Raw genomic sequence first — 21292 nt, 5'->3', positions numbered from 1 at the left:
TTCCTGTGATCAGGACTGGTTTGTGACTCAGCCTTCTGTGGAAAATTTGTCAACGTATCTATCCAGTTATGATACAAGAAGAACTGAAATGTTGTGGTAAATCAGAATCACCATGTGTGAGTCCTTACGCCTTGGCCAGTTTGAAGGTCTTCAGCAAAGGCTATGAGGACAGAGCAAACACTTGTCAAAGAAGCAGTGTGTTAGCGTACTTTATTCTATGCTGATTAGCAAGTGAAATTTTCTTTGGATACACTTCTTAAGCTATTTAGTACAACTGGATTGCAGCCAGAGTGCTGGCTGTATGGCCTGAGAATAAACATGCTGAAATTAAATCTGTCCCTGAAGCAGAGGTTTGAGGAGATTGGAGTGCTCTAACGTGTAGGATGACAATTGCCTATCTGCTTCATGTCAGGTTTTACAAGGTAAGCAAACCTGGTCTAGCAGTTGGAGTAATCTCATTACAGCAAGAACTGCTTGCTCTGCTGTTGTCTTTAGGTAATGTTTGTGTGTGTTGCATTACACCACTGATGAAATCTGAGCAAGGTTGTTACATTTCCTGGGAAGTATCCTATTAAAAACAAACAAACAAACAAAAACACAACACTGTTTTCCTAGCATTCCTGTCATACTGAAATGGTGAGAGAACTCTCCTGTTGGTGAAACCCAGTTTCTTTACTGCCATGATGATCTCTTACTGCTTACGGATTGCATTTGTGCAGGGCCTTTTCATAGCATGTACCGAGGGATGGATAGAGATAAGGATGATCCACTTCACTGCTATACTTTTTGTGTTCGAAGAGAACAGGGTTAATCTCTCTGCTCTTCCAGTCCAGCAAACCATCAGACTTTGTAGTAAGGGTATCCTATCTTCATACTTTTTTTGTAGTATACTTCTAGATAGTCTGACAACTTAAGGGGTTGTACACTTTGAGCCATGGCTGGAAGTTTCCAGCCTTAAGAACGCATTCTTAGACCATTTCTGAGGTTGCCACCAGACCTTCTCATTCTCCTTTACAGGGAGTTTATTCTGTCACTTTCCTTCCTGAGCTTCTTGTAAATCTGAACAAACTGGGTTTGATTTGCCTCTGTATAGCTGTGATTTTTCTGTTTTCTGTGCTTCTTGTTTCACTTATCCAAGCAACTGAGTAAGTCATTTCTTTGTCTTTGCTCCTGGGTCTACAGTACCATGACAGTGAGCTCCAAATTAAAACTTTACCTCGTGTCCAGGACATAAATAATATACTCCTGTTTGTTTGATTGTCTTTTGTTTTGTGCTGTGTTTTGGTTAATGTGGTGCTTTCACACTGATGGGCATCTAAGTCCCACCACACCACTCTCTTGATCTCCCTCCTCTACAGAACAGAGAAAATATGATGGGGAGGGGGAAAAAAGCTCATGGTTTGAGGTAAGAATCAGTTGATTTAAAGGAAAAACAAACAAAAAAGGGGAGGGGGGGGGGGGCATGTGGAAGCAAAAGGAAGAAAAAAAAAATTGTTTAGCCCTGCTCAAGGGCTCAATCAGCAAGTATTGTTCAGCCATGTCTTGGGAAGCAGGGCCTTAATACCCATAGCATTTTTTTGAGAAGAGAGATGCTTTCCTATTGAAAGTTGTCCCCCCCTCATGCTTGTATTTCTGAGCATGATGCCATACAGTATGGAATATCTCTTTAATCCCTTTGGTCAATTTGGGTCAGCTGTTGTAGTGATGCCCCCTTCTCACCTTTTGCCTAACCCCAGCGTTTGGACCAGAGGGAGTTGGAGAGCTAGCCTTGATGCTGTGCTAGCACTGCTCAACAGTAGCCAGAACATTGGTGTGATACCAGTGCTTTTCTATGTGTAAGTGCAAAGCACAGCATTGTATGGGTTGCTGTGGCAAAAGTTAGCTCCATTCCATCCAGACCCAGTACAGTTAGCAGCAGGAAAATCTTTAAAGAATGTACTTCTCTGGTAAATACATTGAGAACTTATCCTTTCTGCAGGTCTCTAATGTGATGTTTTCTAACATGGTGGACTACTTCCTAGAACTTAAGCACAGTAAGCAGCCTGAAGCAGTCAAGATGAACCTGCTAGCTCTCTTGGCATATTTGTTTAGGAACAGATCAGTCTCTGTGTATGAGGGTTTTCCTAGTTCTGACAGAGAGGTTGCCACCATGGCATGTAGGGGAGTTGTCCTGGTTTCAGTTAGCACAGAATTAATTTTCTTCCTAGTAGCTGGTGGAATGCTGTGTTTTGGCTTAGGATGAGAAGAGTGCTGATAACACCCCGATGCTTTAATTGTTGCAGAGCAGTGCTTATACTAAGCCAAGGACATCTCAGCCTTTTGCTCTGTCCTGCCAACGGGCAGGCTGGGGGTGCAGTAAGAGCTGGGAGGGGACAGACCCAGTACAGGTGACCCAAACTAGACAAAGGGGTATTCCATACCATCTGACGTCATGCTAAACTATATATAGGGGTGGCTAGCTGGGGTGAGGGGGCCGGACTGCTCGGGGTTAGGCTGGGCATCGGTCAGCGAGTGGTGAGCAATTGCATTGTGCATCACTTGTTTGTACATACTATTATTACTTTCCTATTATCACCATTGTATTATTATTGTTATTATTTTATTATTATTTTGTTATTATTATTTTCCTGTCTTATTAAACTGTCTTTATCTCAACTCACGGGCTTCACTTTCCATTTCTCTCCCCCGTCCCAGAGAGGGAGGGGGGAGGGTGAGCGAACGGCTGCGTGGTGTTTAGCTGCCGGCCGGGTTAAACCACGACAGGAGTGCATATGTTATGGGTCCTACTAGCCCAAACACTCTTAGGCTTGTGAGGATGTGCTGATGGCAGCATGTGTTGAAGGATTTAAGCTGCTGAAGGTGAATGATTGGCTCTATTCTTGACCATTCGATATTTGTCTGTTTTTTGTTTTGTTGTTGTTGTTGTTGTTTGTTTGTTTGTTTGTTTTTTCTATTATGGAAATACTTTTTCTTCTTTCTCTACTACATTCTGTAAAATACAACTGAAGTAGCCAGAAATGTAATTCAGGGGATTCAGATGACTTACCAAACCAAAATACATTTTCGTCTGTTCCCCTGTAACCAAGCTTCCATAATAATTGCTCAATTTTAGTCCATAGTATAGATTTCATCGTGATTGTGATCATGCACCTATATTTGTTGAACTACATTTGTGAAATACTTGTAACTCCATTCACTTTTAATACTCGACTTTCAAATCATTTAGCTTTACTATTGTATTTTTTGCATTATTTTTTCCAATCTAGATTATGAACAGACATCCTAAAATATTAAATATTTTGAGTAAGCTCACCAAAATAACTTTTTTTTTTTTTTTTACACTAAGCCTGTAGAAGCAGCAAAATATTCAATATGCTGTGCTTTTGCTACTGCACTGTGTGGTTACTCCCACAGTATACTACTAAAATAAACAGTTTAGACAGACTGAAAGGAGAAAGAAATGCTTATATGAATAAAAACAATGTTTATCATCACACAACTTAGATTTATATTCAAAGTCAGACCAGAGAAAAAAACTAAGTGTACGTTTCAAGAGCTCTACCAACTGTACAAGTGCTATTTGTACTTCCAAGAATGATGAAGATGAGATTTGGTACACGTGTGACTGTACAGTAGTTATCTGCAAAAGAATTGTTCCCTTTTTTGTTCACTTGCATCTATTTGTGGTGATGGCCAACAAATTATACACAAACTCACATATTTTATGATCTGGAAGACAACAGGACCTGAACATATAATGTGGTTTGGTGGTGGTTGGTGATTTTCTCATTTAATGAGTTAAATTTGTAATCTGAAATCCGTAATTTCAGTTTTCTCAAGTCCATTAACAATGTGCTTTCTCTGCACTCTTGCAGAGTCTTAGCTGACTCTGAAACCAAGCACTGACCATTTTGTTCTCATTAAATTTGATTATCCTTTTGCAGTAGAGTTTTCTTTTGTACAAGTCAGGAAATGATTAGTAAAAGGGTTCCCAAAATGTGATATGGATACCATTTGTAGTGTCAGAAAAGCATGTTAACACTTCCTGAACTGCCTCCTTTGCATTGCCTGGTGGGAAGAGCTCTGTTTTCCCTTAACAGTGCCTGAGAAAGTGAATTTGAAAACTGCTATGAAACATTACGATACTTTTTTTTTTTTTAATTACAAGATTATTATTTTAATTACAATTAAAACAAACAAAAAAAAAAAACTCTTGCAGAATTCAGAAACTCAATAAAATGCATGGCTTAGAAATGCCCAGTATGTGGTTTTCCAAATACACGCATTATTTGAGAGCTTTAAGAGAAGGAAAAAAAAAAAAAAGGACAAAAAAAAGACATGCAAGTACAGTGTGGAACTTCAAATTACTTTTGGAGGTAGTTTTAATACCCATCTCCATACTGAGTTATTCCAGGGTCAGATCTTCAGAGATAGCTTTTTAGAACAAAATAGAATAGCTGGTTGGAAGGGACCTGCAGAGATCATCAAGTCCAATTGCCTGGTCACTTCAGGGCTAAACAAAAAAGCATATTATTCATTACATTATTATAATGCCTCTTAAGCACAGGAAGCTTGTTATATGTACGTCCAAATTAAATTGTGTCATCATTGAAGATCCTTGTGCTCATTGAACTGCTTCAATATTGCTTCAACTAGACCATGGAAACCCTGTCTAGAACTTTTCAAAGTCTATTTGACTTTATAGAAGAGTCATGGGCATGTGGCCTGTTATGCCAGTCCAGCATGTGCTCCTAGAGCATCTCACATTCACACAGGCATGCAAATCTGAAGAGACATTGGTGTTGAGCTTCCAGTGACACAGTCTTTTCCTTGCAGCTGTCTTGAAAGATCTCTGCACGCAGCGTCTTCCACTTCTCATGTGCTGTATAGATCCTTGACAGGGGTTAGGGTATTTCCAATGTAGCTCATCAGCATCCCTGAGAAAGATTCCAGAAATGCATACAGAGCACTGGATAGGTGCTGCTTAAAGCCATTTTCCTCATTTTGTATATTACTCAGTCCAATCTAATTTCTGAGCTCCTATCATTGCTAATCAGTTACATTTCAACATTTTTAGATGAGGTATGGTGATAATTTGTACAAGTTGTACAGCTTCTGAAAAATTCCTCTGTTGCTTTACTTTGGAGTCTACAACAAAGACTGAAGAGTATAATCACTAGCATAGAAAGAAATATTTGACAACAGAAACATTTTCAAAGTAGAAGGAAAATTATGAGCTCTATTAACGTAGGGCTGAAACATTTCAATAGGAAACAAGATGTGATTTTTTTAATATGAAGTTTGATGGGTTAACAAGTAAATATTAGAGAGAGAAAGTGGTTTTACAGTTGGAAACTTTACTATCATTATATTAAAGCCTTGAGTTTGAGAACTGCTGGCCATCAGGTGGTTGGATCTCATTTATTGCAATAACAAATCTGGTATGTGTTTCCTGTGTTCTTTTTGTGTTTTCAGTGATATCTTTGAGTATAATTAATGCATGTCTGATTTAAGACATGGTTGTATGTGAAAAGAGTAGTTCTCTATAGCTTTCTGATTCATGAATACACTCTCTAAAAATCCTGCTGGGCAAACACTTTATACCATTATGTTTTCCAAAACTTGTTTCATTGCTTCAGCATGTATATTTCTTGCTCTGCTCTCTCTTTAACATTACAAGGATGTGTTTTGAATAGCCTTTGATCATAAATTTGATTCCAGAGAGCTGTCTGCTGTGCTGACTTATTTTTGCCTTATTAGGTGATTTTTGCAGTTCCCAACTGCAGGAACTGTTGAGCTCCCTGGTTTTTCAGCTCCTAAAGTTACACGGCAGCAGTACGGTCGGGTTCTTGCTAGCCAGCTGCGGGGCACCAGATTCCACTGCGTGTGGCGGCGCCGCTTGGTACTGTTTCCTTTCTGGAGAGAATGGTGCTAGTGACGGCTTTCGGGCATGTGCTGCTGGTGAGCAGAGACTCCATCCTGCATTAAAGAATTGTTGTTTTTTTGAGGAAAAAAAGCCTGCTTTGGTCCCTTAGCTAACCCATGGCATTATCTTCTGCCCTCTCCTAGTTTCCGTCAGAATCAGACCAGCCTCAGTAGGACAAAAGTACAAACTGTGTTTGGGAAGCCAGACACTGAAGCTTGAATTGCTCAGCATCAAAGCAATAGGCCAGTGTCACTGCGGTGAGATAAGAGTGGGGGCAGAAGGGGAGGGCTCTGGTATTTGAAAGGAAATTTTAATAACCAAAAAAATGTGGCCAGTCACATGGGCTCTGAATGCAGCGACTGCTATTGTTACATGAGGTGTGGCCAAAGAAACCAAAGGTCACCATCCATTTTATAGGGGTCTGGGCTGCTGGGAGCAAAAGGGACCGTGGCATGCTGCCATGTAGAAGAGGCTTTTGTTAGTTTGTTACATAACATGGAAGTAAAAAATAATGCAGTCGTTAAATAATGCAGTCATTAAATGCAGCTCTTTGTTCCTTAATCAGAGATTCATGAATACTCCAGCTTTGAGTCTGCATGGCTCTGGTGTGCTTAACTGCATTTGAGAAGGCTGAGTCAGGGCCTTGCAGACTTCAAATGGGAGGGGGGAGGTTTGAGGAGTTTTCAATTATTTTTTTCAATTATATTTTTTAGGCTGTTTTTGTGAGGTTTCTGTAGCACATGGTGTTACATTTTCATTATTATTTTTTTTTCTGCATTCAGGTAGAGACTGGAAATCTTAAAACTATTATTCTCAGTTGTTCTCATCTAGTAAGAAGGTAGGGCTTTAAGAAAAATACCAGCTATTGCAAGACTTGAAATCATAAAAGTTGGCAGCAGTGTGTTGCCGGAGATAGACTAATCAGGACGGAAGGAACTTTCTGCTGTACTTCAGTGCTGTACTACTTTTCTGACACATTCTGCTTACTTGTGTTTATTTTCTTTTGAGAAATTAGTGAACTTTACTAAATATAACACTTCAAACCCAATGAATTATTGATTTGTAGTAGAATAACTTAAAAATAATGACATATGTTACTGTTACTACCTTAATTTATATATAACATTATATTCTGCCTGATTAACAACAACCATAGTTCCTGAAAAAGTAGCTCTTGAAATTAAAAAAAAGAAAAATGTTATCCTGGTGTAATAGAAAATTTATACGTAGTACAAATTGTATGGAGCTTAGTGTACTGTTTGGACTTGAGACTATTAACTATTAGCTCTTTGCCCTTTCTTTGGTGGGTGAGGTATATTATTCATATAATTATTTTAAATCCAGCTCACTTGGATTTTTAATGTCAACAAACATACTTTCTCCCCTCAAAATGTAAAAGTTATAATGTCAGTTTTATATTCCAAATTCCATGTAAGTTGCTTTCTATTTTCATTCATAGATACCAAGTTGTTGGATATGCAAACTTTTCTATCCATATAGTAAAATCATTCACAGGTACAGAAGAACAGGGTGTACTCCTTAAATTGCCATGGCTAGCCGGTATTTCTCAACACTTAAGATTCATACTGCATGCTTCGAGCCTGAATCGATCAGATCAATGTGACGTGCTGAGGCTGGGCCAAGTCTTGTCTAATCACCAGTCAGCACTGTTGCTCTGGCATTAGGCTCCCAAAAATAGAAACATAAGAAGTCAAACAAGTAAGTGGAAGGGCACTAAAAGAAAAAGTGCTGCTAATTCCACTGTTGACTTTCTGTCTAATGGATTCTCGTTCCCAGGCCGGGCTAAGTAAAGCAACTGGAGCAGGGTGTGTTTCTGCAGATGGCTCAGCAGTGTCACACGCAGCCCAGCTGGTTGACAGGTGTTTGATTTGTATTTAAAAGTACCTCACACAGGACGGAATTTTTTCACAGATACTGAGAAGTTAGTCAGCTGATGCTTTTTGTTCAGAGTTTACTCCCCTTTCACTATTCTCCCTTTTGTTGTGAATGGCAGTTCTTCTATTTCTCCTTAAAAATGATGGTAATACTGCTTCAGTCTGTAAAAAGAAAGCATTTGCCTCAGACACTAAATGGGAGAAATTAATCCATGCTAATTTTGTTTAATAGTTGGAACCTGCTACCTTTACATGTAGAAGATGTACCTTTTCTTTATAGCTCCTGCCAATAAGGTTTCAAGAAATGTTTATTTAGCTGTCCATTTGTCACAATGAACATTCCCACACAGAGCAGGGATGGAAGGAGAATGCAAGACTTCTGGGTATGGCAGTTACATACTGCGTTTGCCTCTTCACTTAAAATGAGTAAGTCCTGGGACTTTCTTGTACAGAGTTTTGCATGACTGGAGAAAAAGAAATTCCGTGCCCAGAAGGGTGTACAGTATAGGTGAGATACAACCAGGGCTAAGAGGGAAGAGTGAAGGTCAGGAAGTACTTAATGGATGAGAATAAAAAGTGTACAATGCTAATCCTTACTGCTTTTATTGTAAGCTACACAAAGGACTCTGTATAACTGAAGAGAGATTGTCTCAATTGTAGTCTGTTTAATTCAGTTTAAGGTTTTTGTTCAATTAACGGTAAGTGGAAGAAACAACGATCTTTGTGACATTTGTTAGTCACTGCCATAGCAAGCAACTCTTCTGGCCAAACCAGCATTGGAAATAGTAGAGTATCAGGATGCTCTTATAAATAATCTTTGATTAATGTGAACTCTCAGGATCTTAGGCAATAGCATCTGTAACATAACAGTGACCATGAGCAGTTTCTTTTTTTTTCCTCCTCTATTTTTCTTCATAATTTAGTCTGAGCATTTTTGTTTTCTGGTTTTCAAATCCATGAGGTTGAAGGAGATGAGACTTCAGGAACTGTTAACAAAAATAAATGGATCTTTGCAATGATGAGGTTATAATACCAGTGTTGTGAAATAGCCAGAAGAAATACCACACTATAGAATACAGTTTTCTGGCAGTATGTCTGCTGAACTTGAGAAGAATGAGAAAGGAATGCAGCCAGAGAAATGGCTGACAGAGTAATGTTGATTCTCTAAATAAACAATGTTTTTTAGTGAAAGGATGATTTAAAACTCCTCATGTAGAGTCTGTGTCCCTTGGATAGTGGACTAGCTCTTTCTGTCTGGCATCCCAGATGTAGGGATAGGCTAATAAGCATCCAAGAAGTCAACAAAATGGGCTGAAAGGAAAAGTTACAACTTTGCTAGGCTGAGATGTTTCTATTTCCTTAAAAGCTGCACAGAACTGATAGCAGAAAGGTATACATGGACTTATCTTTAGGAAGCAGCCCTTGTGGTTCCTGTGCTGAAATCAGATTGATTGATACCTGGGTTCACAGGTGAGAGAACTGTCTGCTGGAATTCTAAGTATATTGACTTTATAGCCTCTTAAATCCAAATACTAGTCCATGTCCAAAATATATCAAAAGTCAAAAGTGAAAAGAGAGATTTCTTAAGAAAGTATTACACTTCTGAGTGTAAATGGAGACAGGGAAACTGTATCTGGAACTATTTTACTCATTAATAGTTGACAGGGGGGTTGCAGCTATACAAGCAAACCAACGTGTGGTACTTCAGAACAAATACTGAGCTGAGTTAGTTCCTAGATTAGAAATTCCAGTCTATATGCTATCTATTTATTTTGGATTCACCTCAAATCTGTAATTTTGGTGCTGCTTTTTTCATTTTATAACTGTACTGTTAGACGTTAGACTGGTTGATGTTCTGTGGGACAGATCTTTGTTAGTGTAAACTGCCATTTGTACCAGCTGAGAATCTACATCCTGAATACATAGAAATAGATTAATATATATGGAAATATATGGAATATATACTGCAGAACTTCCAGGTTATGGAAATTAATATTATAAGTTTTTTCTTTCTTTTTTTTTTTTTTTATTTCCTGCATTAAAGAATAGCCTCCCACCTATAAGAGGTTGACCAGTGTAGTTTACCTCAGTGCACCAATTATTATGGTAAATATAATCGTCATAATAATTTTATTATTTTAAAAATACTGCAGCAATTCATTAGTTTCAGAGAATGCCTTTTAGCTGATAATTAACATTATTGCATTTCAAATATTATTTTAGCAAGGTCAATTAGATGAATTTGCAGTTCCGTTGAAAATGTAATAGGGTTTAGATTTGTTTTAAGGCTGTGTTATGGCTGGGTTAACAGTAAATCAATAGATGGTATATAAATTCAGGCAATTTTTCTCTCAACAAATCTACTGTAAAGGAAAAAATGTAGTTATAAAAATCTATCAGCTGTCCATGAGTATAAGATCACTTCATATTTTTTTTCTATTGTGTTGTCTTGGATGATAGAAGTATCCAACTGGCTAGACTTAATATTCTGAACTGTTCGTCCATAAGAAGCTATGAATCTCTTGGAACCTTTTGCAGACAGAAGCCTATTTTCTTATTCTCAGTACTCTACAGGAAATGTTTTCATGCTCTTCACATGGATTTTCTTTATGCTCTCTGTATGGTGTCACAGGTCAACTGGGCAGGATTGTTTTGAAGCTCATGTTCAATTCATGTTGTCACTACATTTTTAAATAACAATGGAAAAAATATATTAAACATTACCTATTTCTATCAGTAGTAAAGTATGTTGTGCTTCTTACCTTTCTTACCTGAGGGATGTAACTGGGTGATGAGCCATTAAAAAAGGTGTTAGTTGGGTCATTTGATGCAGTCTGAAAAGCAGAGAAACAAAAAATGGTAAAAGCACTTCAGGTTCTAGAACACAGTGAGGCAGAATAAGGAGCAGCTGCCCCATTCCACTGCTCTTTGGCACCATGTGGAGTTTTACTCTGGCTTGTAATGCTCCTTCATTACAGCCTCTGAGGGCTCTGCAGACACTAATGAATTTCCTCTTAAAATACTGTAGGAGGGAGTGAAGGAGAATAAGGTATAAATCACCTGTTGGAGGTTACATAAAACAGAGGCACAGTTGGGAACCAAACATAAGCTACGTGAGGTCCTGGTTATGTGCTGATAGTACGGTCTGCTTTTATTTTTCTCCTCTGTCTTTTTGTTAAGTTCCTTGCAGTCCAGTCCTGTTCTTCTTGAAATCAGTGTCAATTATGAATGCTGACTGGAAGCGTGTCTTCTGGACTGAGGAATCAGTTCTTGATAAGGAATGTCAAGAGAAAGAAGGCAGTAGGCACTTCTCTAAGGACGTGTGATAGCAATGAACACCACTCATACTTGTCAAAAGCATAAGGAACATCTACTGACAGTGGAGTCTCTGCTTCTGCTGATACTTTTGTTAATGGTATAAAAACCTCTACTTGACATTTATCATAAAGGTTTCAGGCAGTTTCTTATCAATTTTCTAAAGAAAAGGAAAGGCAACGTACAGGTCTATAGTTGTGCTGTGATGCATGAAAGGAATTGGAGTGGCCCTTTCATCTCCTTTTTTTTTCATAACAACTTCTCTAACTTCTCATGTTGTATGAAAATAATTTGTGGAGTAAAATACAGAAACAAACTTCTGATTTATGCCATGTGTTTGTAAAATATGTATGTTCTATGTATATGAATATAGAAACTGTGGTAGTTGTGCACTTTTAGCACATGCTAATAGAAAAATAAAATAGGAACAAAGTCAAGTAGAGAGTATGTAGTCCGGAGTAAGGAGCCCTGTGATTGTGTTCTCTGGAGTTGTAAACTGCTTCTACCTGCTTGTTAATGAGTTTGCTTACAAAGCACTGAAGCCTAAATTTTCAAATGTCAAGTTTTCAGTATATTAACTTCTAGGTGACATGAATGGCTGAATCAGTCAGCCTTGTCCCAGAGATGGTTGTCAGGAAGGGCTAGAAATGAGGAAAGCTGGTGCCTCCTGGACTCAGATTATGTCATTCTTATTGGGCTGTTCTCATTTGCCCTTTTCATGAGCAGCTACACAGAAAAGCTGCAGGAGCCCTGATCACTAGGACATCAGGACACGCAAGTTCCCTGACCAGCCCTCACTCCTGTGCCTGAACTATGGAGTACCAGTACTATGCTGAGGCTGCTGTAGAAGCAGAAGAGAGCAAAGGACACTTATCGTTGACCTGTCACCAGCTCTTTCTTCACTAGGTTATTTTAAGGGAGGTTCTTATGCTTGCTTACATGGGTCACATTTGATAAAAGAGAGCCTTTGCAGCCCAGCAAGTGCTGAGCACTGGTAGTTCAGCAGTAACCAAGTGGGAACAAAAGGATCACTAGACACAGTGAAACCAGTGTGTCATAATATTTAGCACAAGCTTCCTGACATGACAAGTCCTGGAGATTCACAGGGCAAGTCTTAGCATATTTTTATGAGTATGTTTTTAAATAATTAATATTTTATTGGGTAGTTCTAGCCATTAAAATGAGCCTGCTTAGAGAAACAAGGAAATACTCTAGTAGGCTAAGGGACATGTCATCTAATGGAGTATAATTGGTGTGGGATTGTTATTTATTAAAGGGAAAGCTCTGACCCTGTTGGTGGCTCTTGACTCACTCTGTACGTGTTACGAGGGGGAGGATGTTGATAGAGTCCTGTGATAGCACATTGTTGAACATTCCGCTCCATTTCTGCAATGCTAAAAATAGTTGTCCTCATTTTAAAACACCGGGCTATTAGATTATTCCAAGGGTCTGGCATTCTCAGGGTAATGGAAGGCACATATCCATAAATTATCAAAACAGTAAGTAGCATTGACCGTGCTGATTTTACTTCTGTTAAGATGCGTTTCCTTGCTAGTAACCCTGAAGTAGCAGGTCTATTCTGTAAATCAAGCTCCTGGCAGTGCCCCAGTAATTTTTAAAATAAAAGAAAAACTGCCTGTTGAGGATGGAGAAGCATCTGACTGCCTTTTTTTTTTTTTTTTTTTTTTTCTATTCATAGAAATCATATCTGTAAAACAAGTATTTAAAATATTTTACAGTAATTGTCTTTCCCAACCATGAGGAGAATCTCACAAAGTTCCAGTACATTTGACGTTATAAACTGTGCTAATGCCTGAAAGGATTTAAATAGCAATACACATTCTAAATCATTGATACAACTTTCTCTCAGCTCTTTTTGTCCTATGATTAGTTAATGTGACACTTAATTCATGTTTGGCGCCATACTATCATACTATTTGGTAGTACAAATAACCAATGCACTTAATATAGTTCAGATACTTAAATATCATGTTTTTTTTTGTTGTTTGTTTGTTTGTTTTAAATTTGAAAGTCTCTTTCTTATAGGGAAAAATAGCAAAATATGGAAGTCAAGGTATAAAAATTCTTAGAAAAATAATATGCATTATAAGGTAGTTGCTAAGCACATAGACACCATTCAGCTTATTGTATATTGAAAACCTTTAGCTGGAAAGCAAATCTCTAATTTAATAGTGTGTTGCAGTGAAAGTAAAAACTGCAGAATCAATACATGATAGATACATTGAGAACCTGATTATACATACACTGCACGTTTCCAGAATAGTAAAGCAACCACAACATTAATCATTCTAGATTTAATAAGAATCAATATTGATGTGGAAGATTATTTTTGCATTATAGTGTTGAATGAATAATCATTTGCAGAACACTGATTAACCAGTGCAAGACAAAACATCTATGCCTTGTCTTCATAAAAACAAACAACAACAAAAAAGACAGTGAATGTGTGCTGTTTTTTTCTAGTTTATAATGATCTAGAATAGCAGTGAAGATAACATATTATCTAGTAACTATTAGACTACAGAGAATATTTCTGAATCCATGTTGTAAATTTGGAGAAAATGAAAGACTAAGGATTACTTGTGATGATTAATTAGAATTTTTCCCCAGCATGCTAGCATCTATTTTTACAGAGGGGAGCTGCAAGGAAGATGTTGAAAACTCTGCCTTGAGCAGAGTGAAAAAAATGCCATTTTAACAGGCTATTTTAAGCAATATTTTAATTGTTATATATCATGAGTGCTTTGTATTTATTTGTTTAATTACTTGTATCATTTAGATGAATAATTGTTCTTTTATTTTCTGTGTTGTACAGAGATTGGAGTTTTTTCTTTGTCTCTGTTTGTTCTTGTTTGTGTCTGTGAGGCATTTATCTTCCAATTGGCTTGGAGTCAAACAAGTGAACTTTCAAAACTTTTTTTGTTGCTGAATTCTTGCTTGGCTAGAAAACTGAATTGGATGGTGTGCAAGTTAGTAGGGCAATGAATGGAATGGAGAAAGCATTTGATTTTAGATTTTTTTAATAAGTCTTCTAAGTTCCCACTTGAAGTTATTAGAGTATGGATGAATTTATCAAACAGAACTTAGCAACTTCAGATTTATTGCAACCAAAATTAATGTACTTCACAGCGGCATAATTTATAAATCTGTAAATGGAGGCTGGTTCTTAGCTTTCAGTGGTATAGCTTGGTTCTCACTAGGTCTGTAATTGTCTAACCAGCTTTGCTGAGAAGGGTTGGAAAGGGAAGTGGTTGCAATATCTTATAGTTTAATTCTATGTGAGATATTACTAGTGTTTTTTTTTTTTTTTTTACTATATCTCTTGCTTCAAAAGCCCATATTACATGCAAGATTGAATTTTCTGTAGCTGTTAACTCAGATCTACTCTTTCTCTCTCTCTCTCTCTTTTTTTTTTCTTAACTTTTCTTCTGCTCAACTAGTCTTAATTCAGAAACCAAAGGTTGCATGATCATGTTATTCAGAGTGGACAATTACATTTTAAAAACATTTCTTATAAAAAAGGTGTTTGTATCCATGTTCAGCGTCACGCATAAGTCCTAAGCATCCAGTCTCAAATGGTATTTAGAAACCCAAATTAGATTCTTAATTTTCATGAGTAGTGCACAAAAGAAACATTTCTGAGGGGGAAGAGGGATGTTAGTAACAGACGTACAGATGACTTACTGTGCTTTTATAAGATCTCAGGTAGAGGAGGCAGTAATTTAACAACATAACCTTTTGGTCAGAGCATTCGCTTAGGAAGATTCACTTAGGACAGATTTTTGCCTGCTTGGTTGCACCAGATCAAGGCATATCATTTCATCTGGTGCAGTAGCTTGGGCACTCCTCTAAAGACAGGGAAGAGGTCTGAAATTTCCCTTTGACTGAGTAGAGCCTAGAAGCCAGCATCCTGCTTCATATATACTGTAATTGTAGGTAATTCTATGAAACATGAATGACTATATCAACTATATCACCTCTGCCTGTGTTTTTCAATGAGGACAGCTGTGGTTGTGGTGATTTCAGTGCTGAAAAAATGGGAAAAGTAAGTTCTGTGCATCCCTGGATGGACCATTTTGTAAGATGGAAGAGGCAGAAATGTTTCTCCCAGATGTGTCACATGTAAGATAGCACCACACCACTCAGCTCACACGTAGCAGCAGAAATACATTTAAACTGTAGATCCCTCTGGGCTCAAGCACCTATTAAATACGAGGGAGAGCATGGAAATTGTGGCACCCTTGCTAGGTCTTTAGGTACTTGGATAGTATGCAGGTGTTTTTCTAATATATGCATATATATATAAGAAATATATATATATATTTCTGAATCATAACCTGAAATAAAAGTAAGGAAATATTTTCACATGATCCATACTCTCTGATCTTCTTGTGGCTCAGTCATTTAAAGCAGTCTGCAGCTACATCTGCTGCACAGTTAGATAACCTGTAATTGTTAATTGTCTGATATTTTGGATATGAAATGTATTTTAATCAAATACTAATCAACAGACATAAATGACCCTAGAAATCAATTCAACAACTCCGTTCAAAAAGAATGAGAAGGAAATATATCTCCATTTTTTTCCACCTTAATTTAGCTCAGTCTTGAGTTAGGTCTGAAAAAATGATGGTTATGTATATTTTGTTTCAGGGGGAACCTGGCTTAGTGGGTGTTCCTGGCATGCCTGGTCTTACTGGTTCCAAGGTAAATTAAATAAATAAAAAAAGTAGTCTTTTTTTTTTTTTTTTTTTTTGTGTGTGTGTGTGGTTTTACTCTCAACATCCTTTTTGCCAGCCCTTCAGTATCTACATAAATTGTATTTGAATTATATATCCAGTTTTGGACTTGGACTTTGGGCATGACAGAGGCATCATGTTATACAAGTTCACTATCAGCTGCTCTCTCACAAGAGAAGGGGCACAAGGCGTAGTGGCACAGACAGGCTCACCAGTGTTACTGTGCATTAAGAGCAGTTGTCTAGGTCTCAGAACTGCGGAGGGTCTTTGTAGCCATGAGATACGCAGATCCAAGAAAGTGAAATGTGGGTGTCCTGATCTCAGTACAATGAGACGAGGGAAGCAGTGCGCTTTGTACTCTTCCATTTTAATCTTTTGCTCCTCTCTGGAGGTGGAATACTGTAGGAAGGCCAGAACTTGCAAAAAGATGCATATGCAATTTAGCGTTTACTGGTAATATTTGTTAAAGTTGTCTGGTTGGAGCTGTGTAACATGAGAATTTTGTAACATTAGAAATTTTTGAAGTAATTTAGCTGTGGCTAGCGTAGGCTAATATTTTTAACGTTATCAAGTGGAAATGACATAAACTTTTTTTTTTCACTACACTTTTTGTTGACTAAATTTCTTATTTTCTCTAACTGAATTTTCTTAAGTGTGGGAAAAACTCTGGACACCTAAACAGTATTTGTGAAAAAGGAAGGAAATGGTTAATAACCCCATAAATTGGTACAGGCAAAGAACTGACTGATTGAGCAGAAATGTTTATGAAAATGACCTGAGTGTGGACATGAGGTTGAATATAAGCTAATAGTGTTTTTCTAGTGGATGTAAAGTAAAGCACATATCGAACCACTTTAGGAGAACATCAGGGGATGGTGTTTTTCTGTATGCTTGGTACTGGCGATCCGGCATCTGGAAAGTTATGTCATGCTTGGGGCCTCCTTCATCCTTATTATTTTGAGAGATGTGGAGAAACTGAAGAGGGTCCAGCAGGTAGCTAGTGTATGTTCAAGAGTCTAGAAAACATGGCCTGTGAGGAGAGTTTCAGGGCACTAAGTCTGTCAAATCTGACAAAGGGAGCAACTGAGACGGTCCTGCAGGTCTCAGGAGCCCAGAAGACTGGTCAGTCTTCAAGAGCAGCTTCCTCAAAGCACAGGGATCTGTCCCTTGTGATATACTGGAAACTGAGCAAATATGGCAGAATGTCAGCATAGATGAAGTGGTTGCTCCTGACTGAGCTCAAAAACAGAAAGAAAGTAAACAGTGGAAGCAGGCATGAGCTACCCAGTAGGAAAATAGAAACATTGCCAAAGCGTGTGGTGATGGAATAAGGAAACCAAAAGCTCATCTGGAATTGAATTTAATGAGGAATTCTGAAGGGCAGCAGGAAGGGCTTCTGTGAAGTATTTTGGCAGCAAGAGGAAGACTGAAGAAAATGCTGACCCACTGCTTCATGGAGTGAGGGACATGGAAAAGGCTGAGAGTACTCAGAGCCTTGTTTACCTTGGCTTTCACTAATTAAATTTGCCCTCAGGCCTCCCAGGTACTTGAACATCCTAGCAGAGTGTGTTAGGAATGTTCCTTGCCCACTGGAAAGGAAGAGAGTGTTAAGAAGCACTTAAGCTCAGTGGACATGTAAAAGATACCAAACAACATGCATCCAGTGGCTGCTGAGGTGACTGCAATGCTGCCCTCTGTTAATGTCAAGAGATCGTGATGACATGGGGAAGTTTCTGATGACTACAAACAGGCAGACATTGCATCTGTCGTCAAGAAGGATCCAGGGAAGTGCAGGCCAGTCAACCTCACCTCTGTCCCTGGAAAAATTATGCAGGAAATCCTGAAAGGCATTTTTAAACACATGAAGGACTAGAAGGTGACTGGGAACAGCCAGAATTGATTCACCAAGGACAAATCATGCCTGACAATCCAATTCCCTGCTCTGATAAGATGACAGGCAGTGTGGATAAGAAAAAGTGGATATTGTGTACCTTGACTTCAGACAGGCTTTTGGTAGTCTCCCATCATATCAATGTAGTCAGAGCTGTGAGATACGGACTCTATAAGTGGGGTGGAATATGGGCTGTATTGTTGGGGTCAGAGGTGGAATAACTGTGGTACAGTACAATAACTGATGGCTCTAACCACTGTCATCCCTCATGGATTGATACTGGGGCAGGTATTGTTTAGTGCCTGTATTAATAACCTGGATGATGTGAAGTGATGTTACTACTCCATCCTTCTAGATGTGGGGGAGTAGCCAGTGCACTGGCAAGGTAGGAGAAGGGTATATACAGAGGAACCTCAACATGCTGCAGAAATAAGCTAATGAAGTTCAGCAAAGGCAAACATTATGTTGCATCTGGGATGGAGGAGACACTAGTGCAGGCCCACCAAGATGGCCAGGAGCTTATAGCCCATGATGTACAAGGAGAGGCTGAGGAAACTGTGCTTGTTCAACCATAATTTGAGGTGATTTGGAAGGGAATAGACTTTACTGCTATCTGCAAGTAATAGGAGGGTGCAGAAAAGCAAGAGCCAGATTTCCCAAGGTGGACTGTGAAAGGACAAGAGGCAATGGACACAAGCTCCAACCAGGCAAATTTTGACTCTATCTATGAATAATTTTTATATAATGGATTGGGAATTGAATAAAGACAGGATTTGCAGTCTTACAAATGGGAAAGATAAATAAAGAAAGTGCTTTGCTTCTAGAAATTTGTCAAAAGTAAATAGTTCTGTTGCATATCCAAAATTGGAGAAGAATGGGAAGCAGGATAGAATTTGCATACATTCAGAAATTATTTCAGTAATTAACAACTCTTTTTTTTTGGTAAGAATATATGGAAGGTTACTTTACTGGATCACATATTTTGCATGCTTGGTCTTCGGTATGCTTTTAAAACTGACCCCTAAGCTGTTGACTGCATGAGTCACCCCAGCCAAAAAAGCAAATAGGGAAGAGACACTGCAGGCAGTGCTTAAAAATCTAAAGCTATTTGATAATCTATAAGTCTGCATATCTCCTATGCTTTGAGTTTAATTCCCAGATGTGTATTACACAATATTGTATCAATTGAACAATTTAGCAAAATGCTGCTAGAAAATTTGCAAGTTGTAGCCTGCAGTTTTAGTTGACCTCATTTAAACCTTGGACTATATATGGAAATGAAAATCTCCGAATGGTGAAAGAATGTTTAGTTATTGCTCATTCTAATTTTTTGAAAGCAATTTAGAAACAATGCAAACAATGTTTTACTTCAGAATTCTTCCAGTCTTCTCATCTTCAAACCTGTAGCAGTCATGTGCATTGCACTGAGGGAGTGAGACTGAATTCTTTAGGCTGGCAAAGACATGGAAACCAGCTCTTTCCAGATGATTTAAGGGAGAAAGAGAATGTGGTTTGGTATGGCGTTTAATTAAGGAGCTTTTGTACTACAAGTATGTAATTTTGGCTATATTCCTGTTGTATATCTCACAAAACAGACAATAATATGTTAATAAAGATCTGACTAAAATATTTAACTATAATTCTTGTAATGTAGCCAGGTTGAAGACCATTTGACAGAGACATTAACAAATTAAGAATGCTACAATAAGATCTTTTTATGAGCTAAAAATTATCAAAGTGGAGCAAGAAGAGCATTACAACAGGTCTTTTTATTGGAAGATCATTAAATAAAGGATTCAATTTGCCATAATAAGATGAACTTGAATTAGTATTTCAAATTCTTCTTTTTTTTTTTCTTTTTTTTTTTTTAGTACTTGGTTATTGGGACAAAGTTTTCAAAGTGAAAGGAGTGGGTTTTCCTTCTCTAAGTTACATCTGTATCTTTTTCTCAATTGAATGTGGTTTTGAGGCTTTTACAGATGACTTTACATATTTAAAAATTAACTTGAAGGAATTCGTAGGAATAAATATATTAAACTCATTCTGCAGAATACCAAGACTGTAGTGAGTATGTTTAGTATCAACAGTTTATAATTTTTAAAGCCAGGAAGATCCCTTAGGCTGAACAAAAATATGAGCAATGATTGGAAAACTGTGGCAGCTTTTGTAGAGGTTTTGCATATTTCCGATATGAGACTGTCGTTATCCAAATGTATTTTTGTGTTTTAATCCCATAATAAAAATGTAATACAAAGTAATAAAAGTATTTTAAGGACTGCAGTTATTTGAAGAATGTTTGCTTGAGATATTTTTTTATTGTTTTGTGTTCCAGGGTGAACGTGGCTTTGCAGGTAGTAAAGGTGAAGACGGAGAAAAGGTAAATTATTCTGTTCATGTTATTTATTTTTTTGGTTAATGTATATGGAAAACAAACTGGTGCCTAGTTCCAAAGGCCTCTCTTAACCCTTTCACAGATAAAACTCTTACTTTTTGCTGTGTCAGTGATTCCTGAAAGGCTTAATAACAAGGAATAGTTTATGCATATTAATTAGCGTAATCACTTCTTTTAGAAACTTTTCTTTCTCTCTTTCTCTCTCTCTCTCTTTCTCTCTCTCTCTCTCTCTCTCTCTCTCTCTCTCTCTCTCTCTCTCTCTCTCTCTCTCTTTCTCTCTTTCTCTCAAGAAACAAATAATGAAGTCTAACAGAACCAGAACCACTTGACTCCAGTAGTGTCTACTGCTACCGTATTTCTATGGTAACTAGTAGATGTTTATTTATACAGAATGGAATGCATGATGAAATAGTGTAGGTATTTATAGTACTCAAGTTATTGCTTTTATAAATTACAAATGTTTTATAAAAACTTACTGAAATGTGTTGATTGTAATTACTAAATATTTTGCATTCTTTTCTCCTTACTTTAAGAAAGTAAATTCACCGCAATTGCAAAATTTTACATTTTCTACAGCATGAGAAATAAAAACTAGTTTTAAAAGGTTAATATTTGTTGATATATTCCTGTGTACCTACATAGTAGTTAGCATGAGTTTTGTGTCCTGCACATATCTGACTCGAATTGAAATAACTTGATTGCTTGTCCTTGCAGAATGCAGGTGCATTTACCTCTTCCTCAGACTGGCAGTTCTATCCCCTTGCCAGATGGACTGGCATGTTGTCCTAAGGACCTTCTTAGTCTCCTGGCTGGCATAAAGTTTCCAAGTGCAAATTCAAGGAGAAACCTTTCCTTGTTTTGCAAGTGTGGGTATCAGTAATAGAACCTGAAGCAGTTTTTCCTAATTGCAGATATTCTGCATTGACCAGAAATAGTTGAAAAAAACATGAGCACTAAAATGGGAATGAAACTGGCCCTTTGGAAGGCTGTCTCAGCAGACAGAATGCTGGCCTGGGTTGCTCTAGGTGATGTGCACTAATCTTCCTGCGGGATTGCAGACAAGTAACAGGTCATCAAAGACAAGTCTGTGTTGAGGGATGAGTGGAAAGAAGA

General features: G+C 37.8%; 1 protein-coding gene and 1 long non-coding RNA gene across 16 annotated transcripts in view; one reads left to right on the top strand and one right to left on the bottom strand.

Annotated features, from left to right (window-relative positions):
- COL19A1 (collagen type XIX alpha 1 chain) overlaps positions 1 to 21292 on the top strand; it is a 201009-nt gene that overhangs the window by 54265 nt on the left and 125452 nt on the right. For 9 of the 14 annotated variants that reach the window (XM_068678247.1, XM_068678245.1, XM_068678240.1 and 6 more), the window contains 2 exons: positions 15811 to 15864; positions 20120 to 20164. In XM_068678247.1, coding sequence (XP_068534348.1) covers positions 15811 to 15864; positions 20120 to 20164 — 99 coding nt within the window. Of the gene's footprint in view, positions 1 to 5857; positions 5962 to 15810; positions 15865 to 20119; positions 20165 to 21292 lie in introns of those variants that run through there. The other 5 variants (XM_068678250.1, XM_068678246.1, XM_068678244.1 and 2 more) reach the window with 3 other exon arrangements.
- The window catches only part of LOC137854612 (uncharacterized), a 71389-nt gene continuing 59170 nt past the window's right edge, over positions 9074 to 21292 (bottom strand). For both annotated transcript variants that reach the window (XR_011095297.1, XR_011095296.1), the window contains one exon: positions 9074 to 10655. This is a non-coding gene — a long non-coding RNA (uncharacterized lncRNA). The remainder of the gene's footprint in view (positions 10656 to 21292) is intronic.

This window comes from Anas acuta, chromosome 3, assembly GCF_963932015.1.
Source record: "Anas acuta chromosome 3, bAnaAcu1.1, whole genome shotgun sequence".
Classification (NCBI taxonomy): domain Eukaryota; kingdom Metazoa; phylum Chordata; class Aves; order Anseriformes; family Anatidae; genus Anas; species Anas acuta.
The sequence above is the reverse complement of the archived record's forward strand: the minus strand, read 5'-3'. Positions and strand labels throughout refer to the sequence as shown.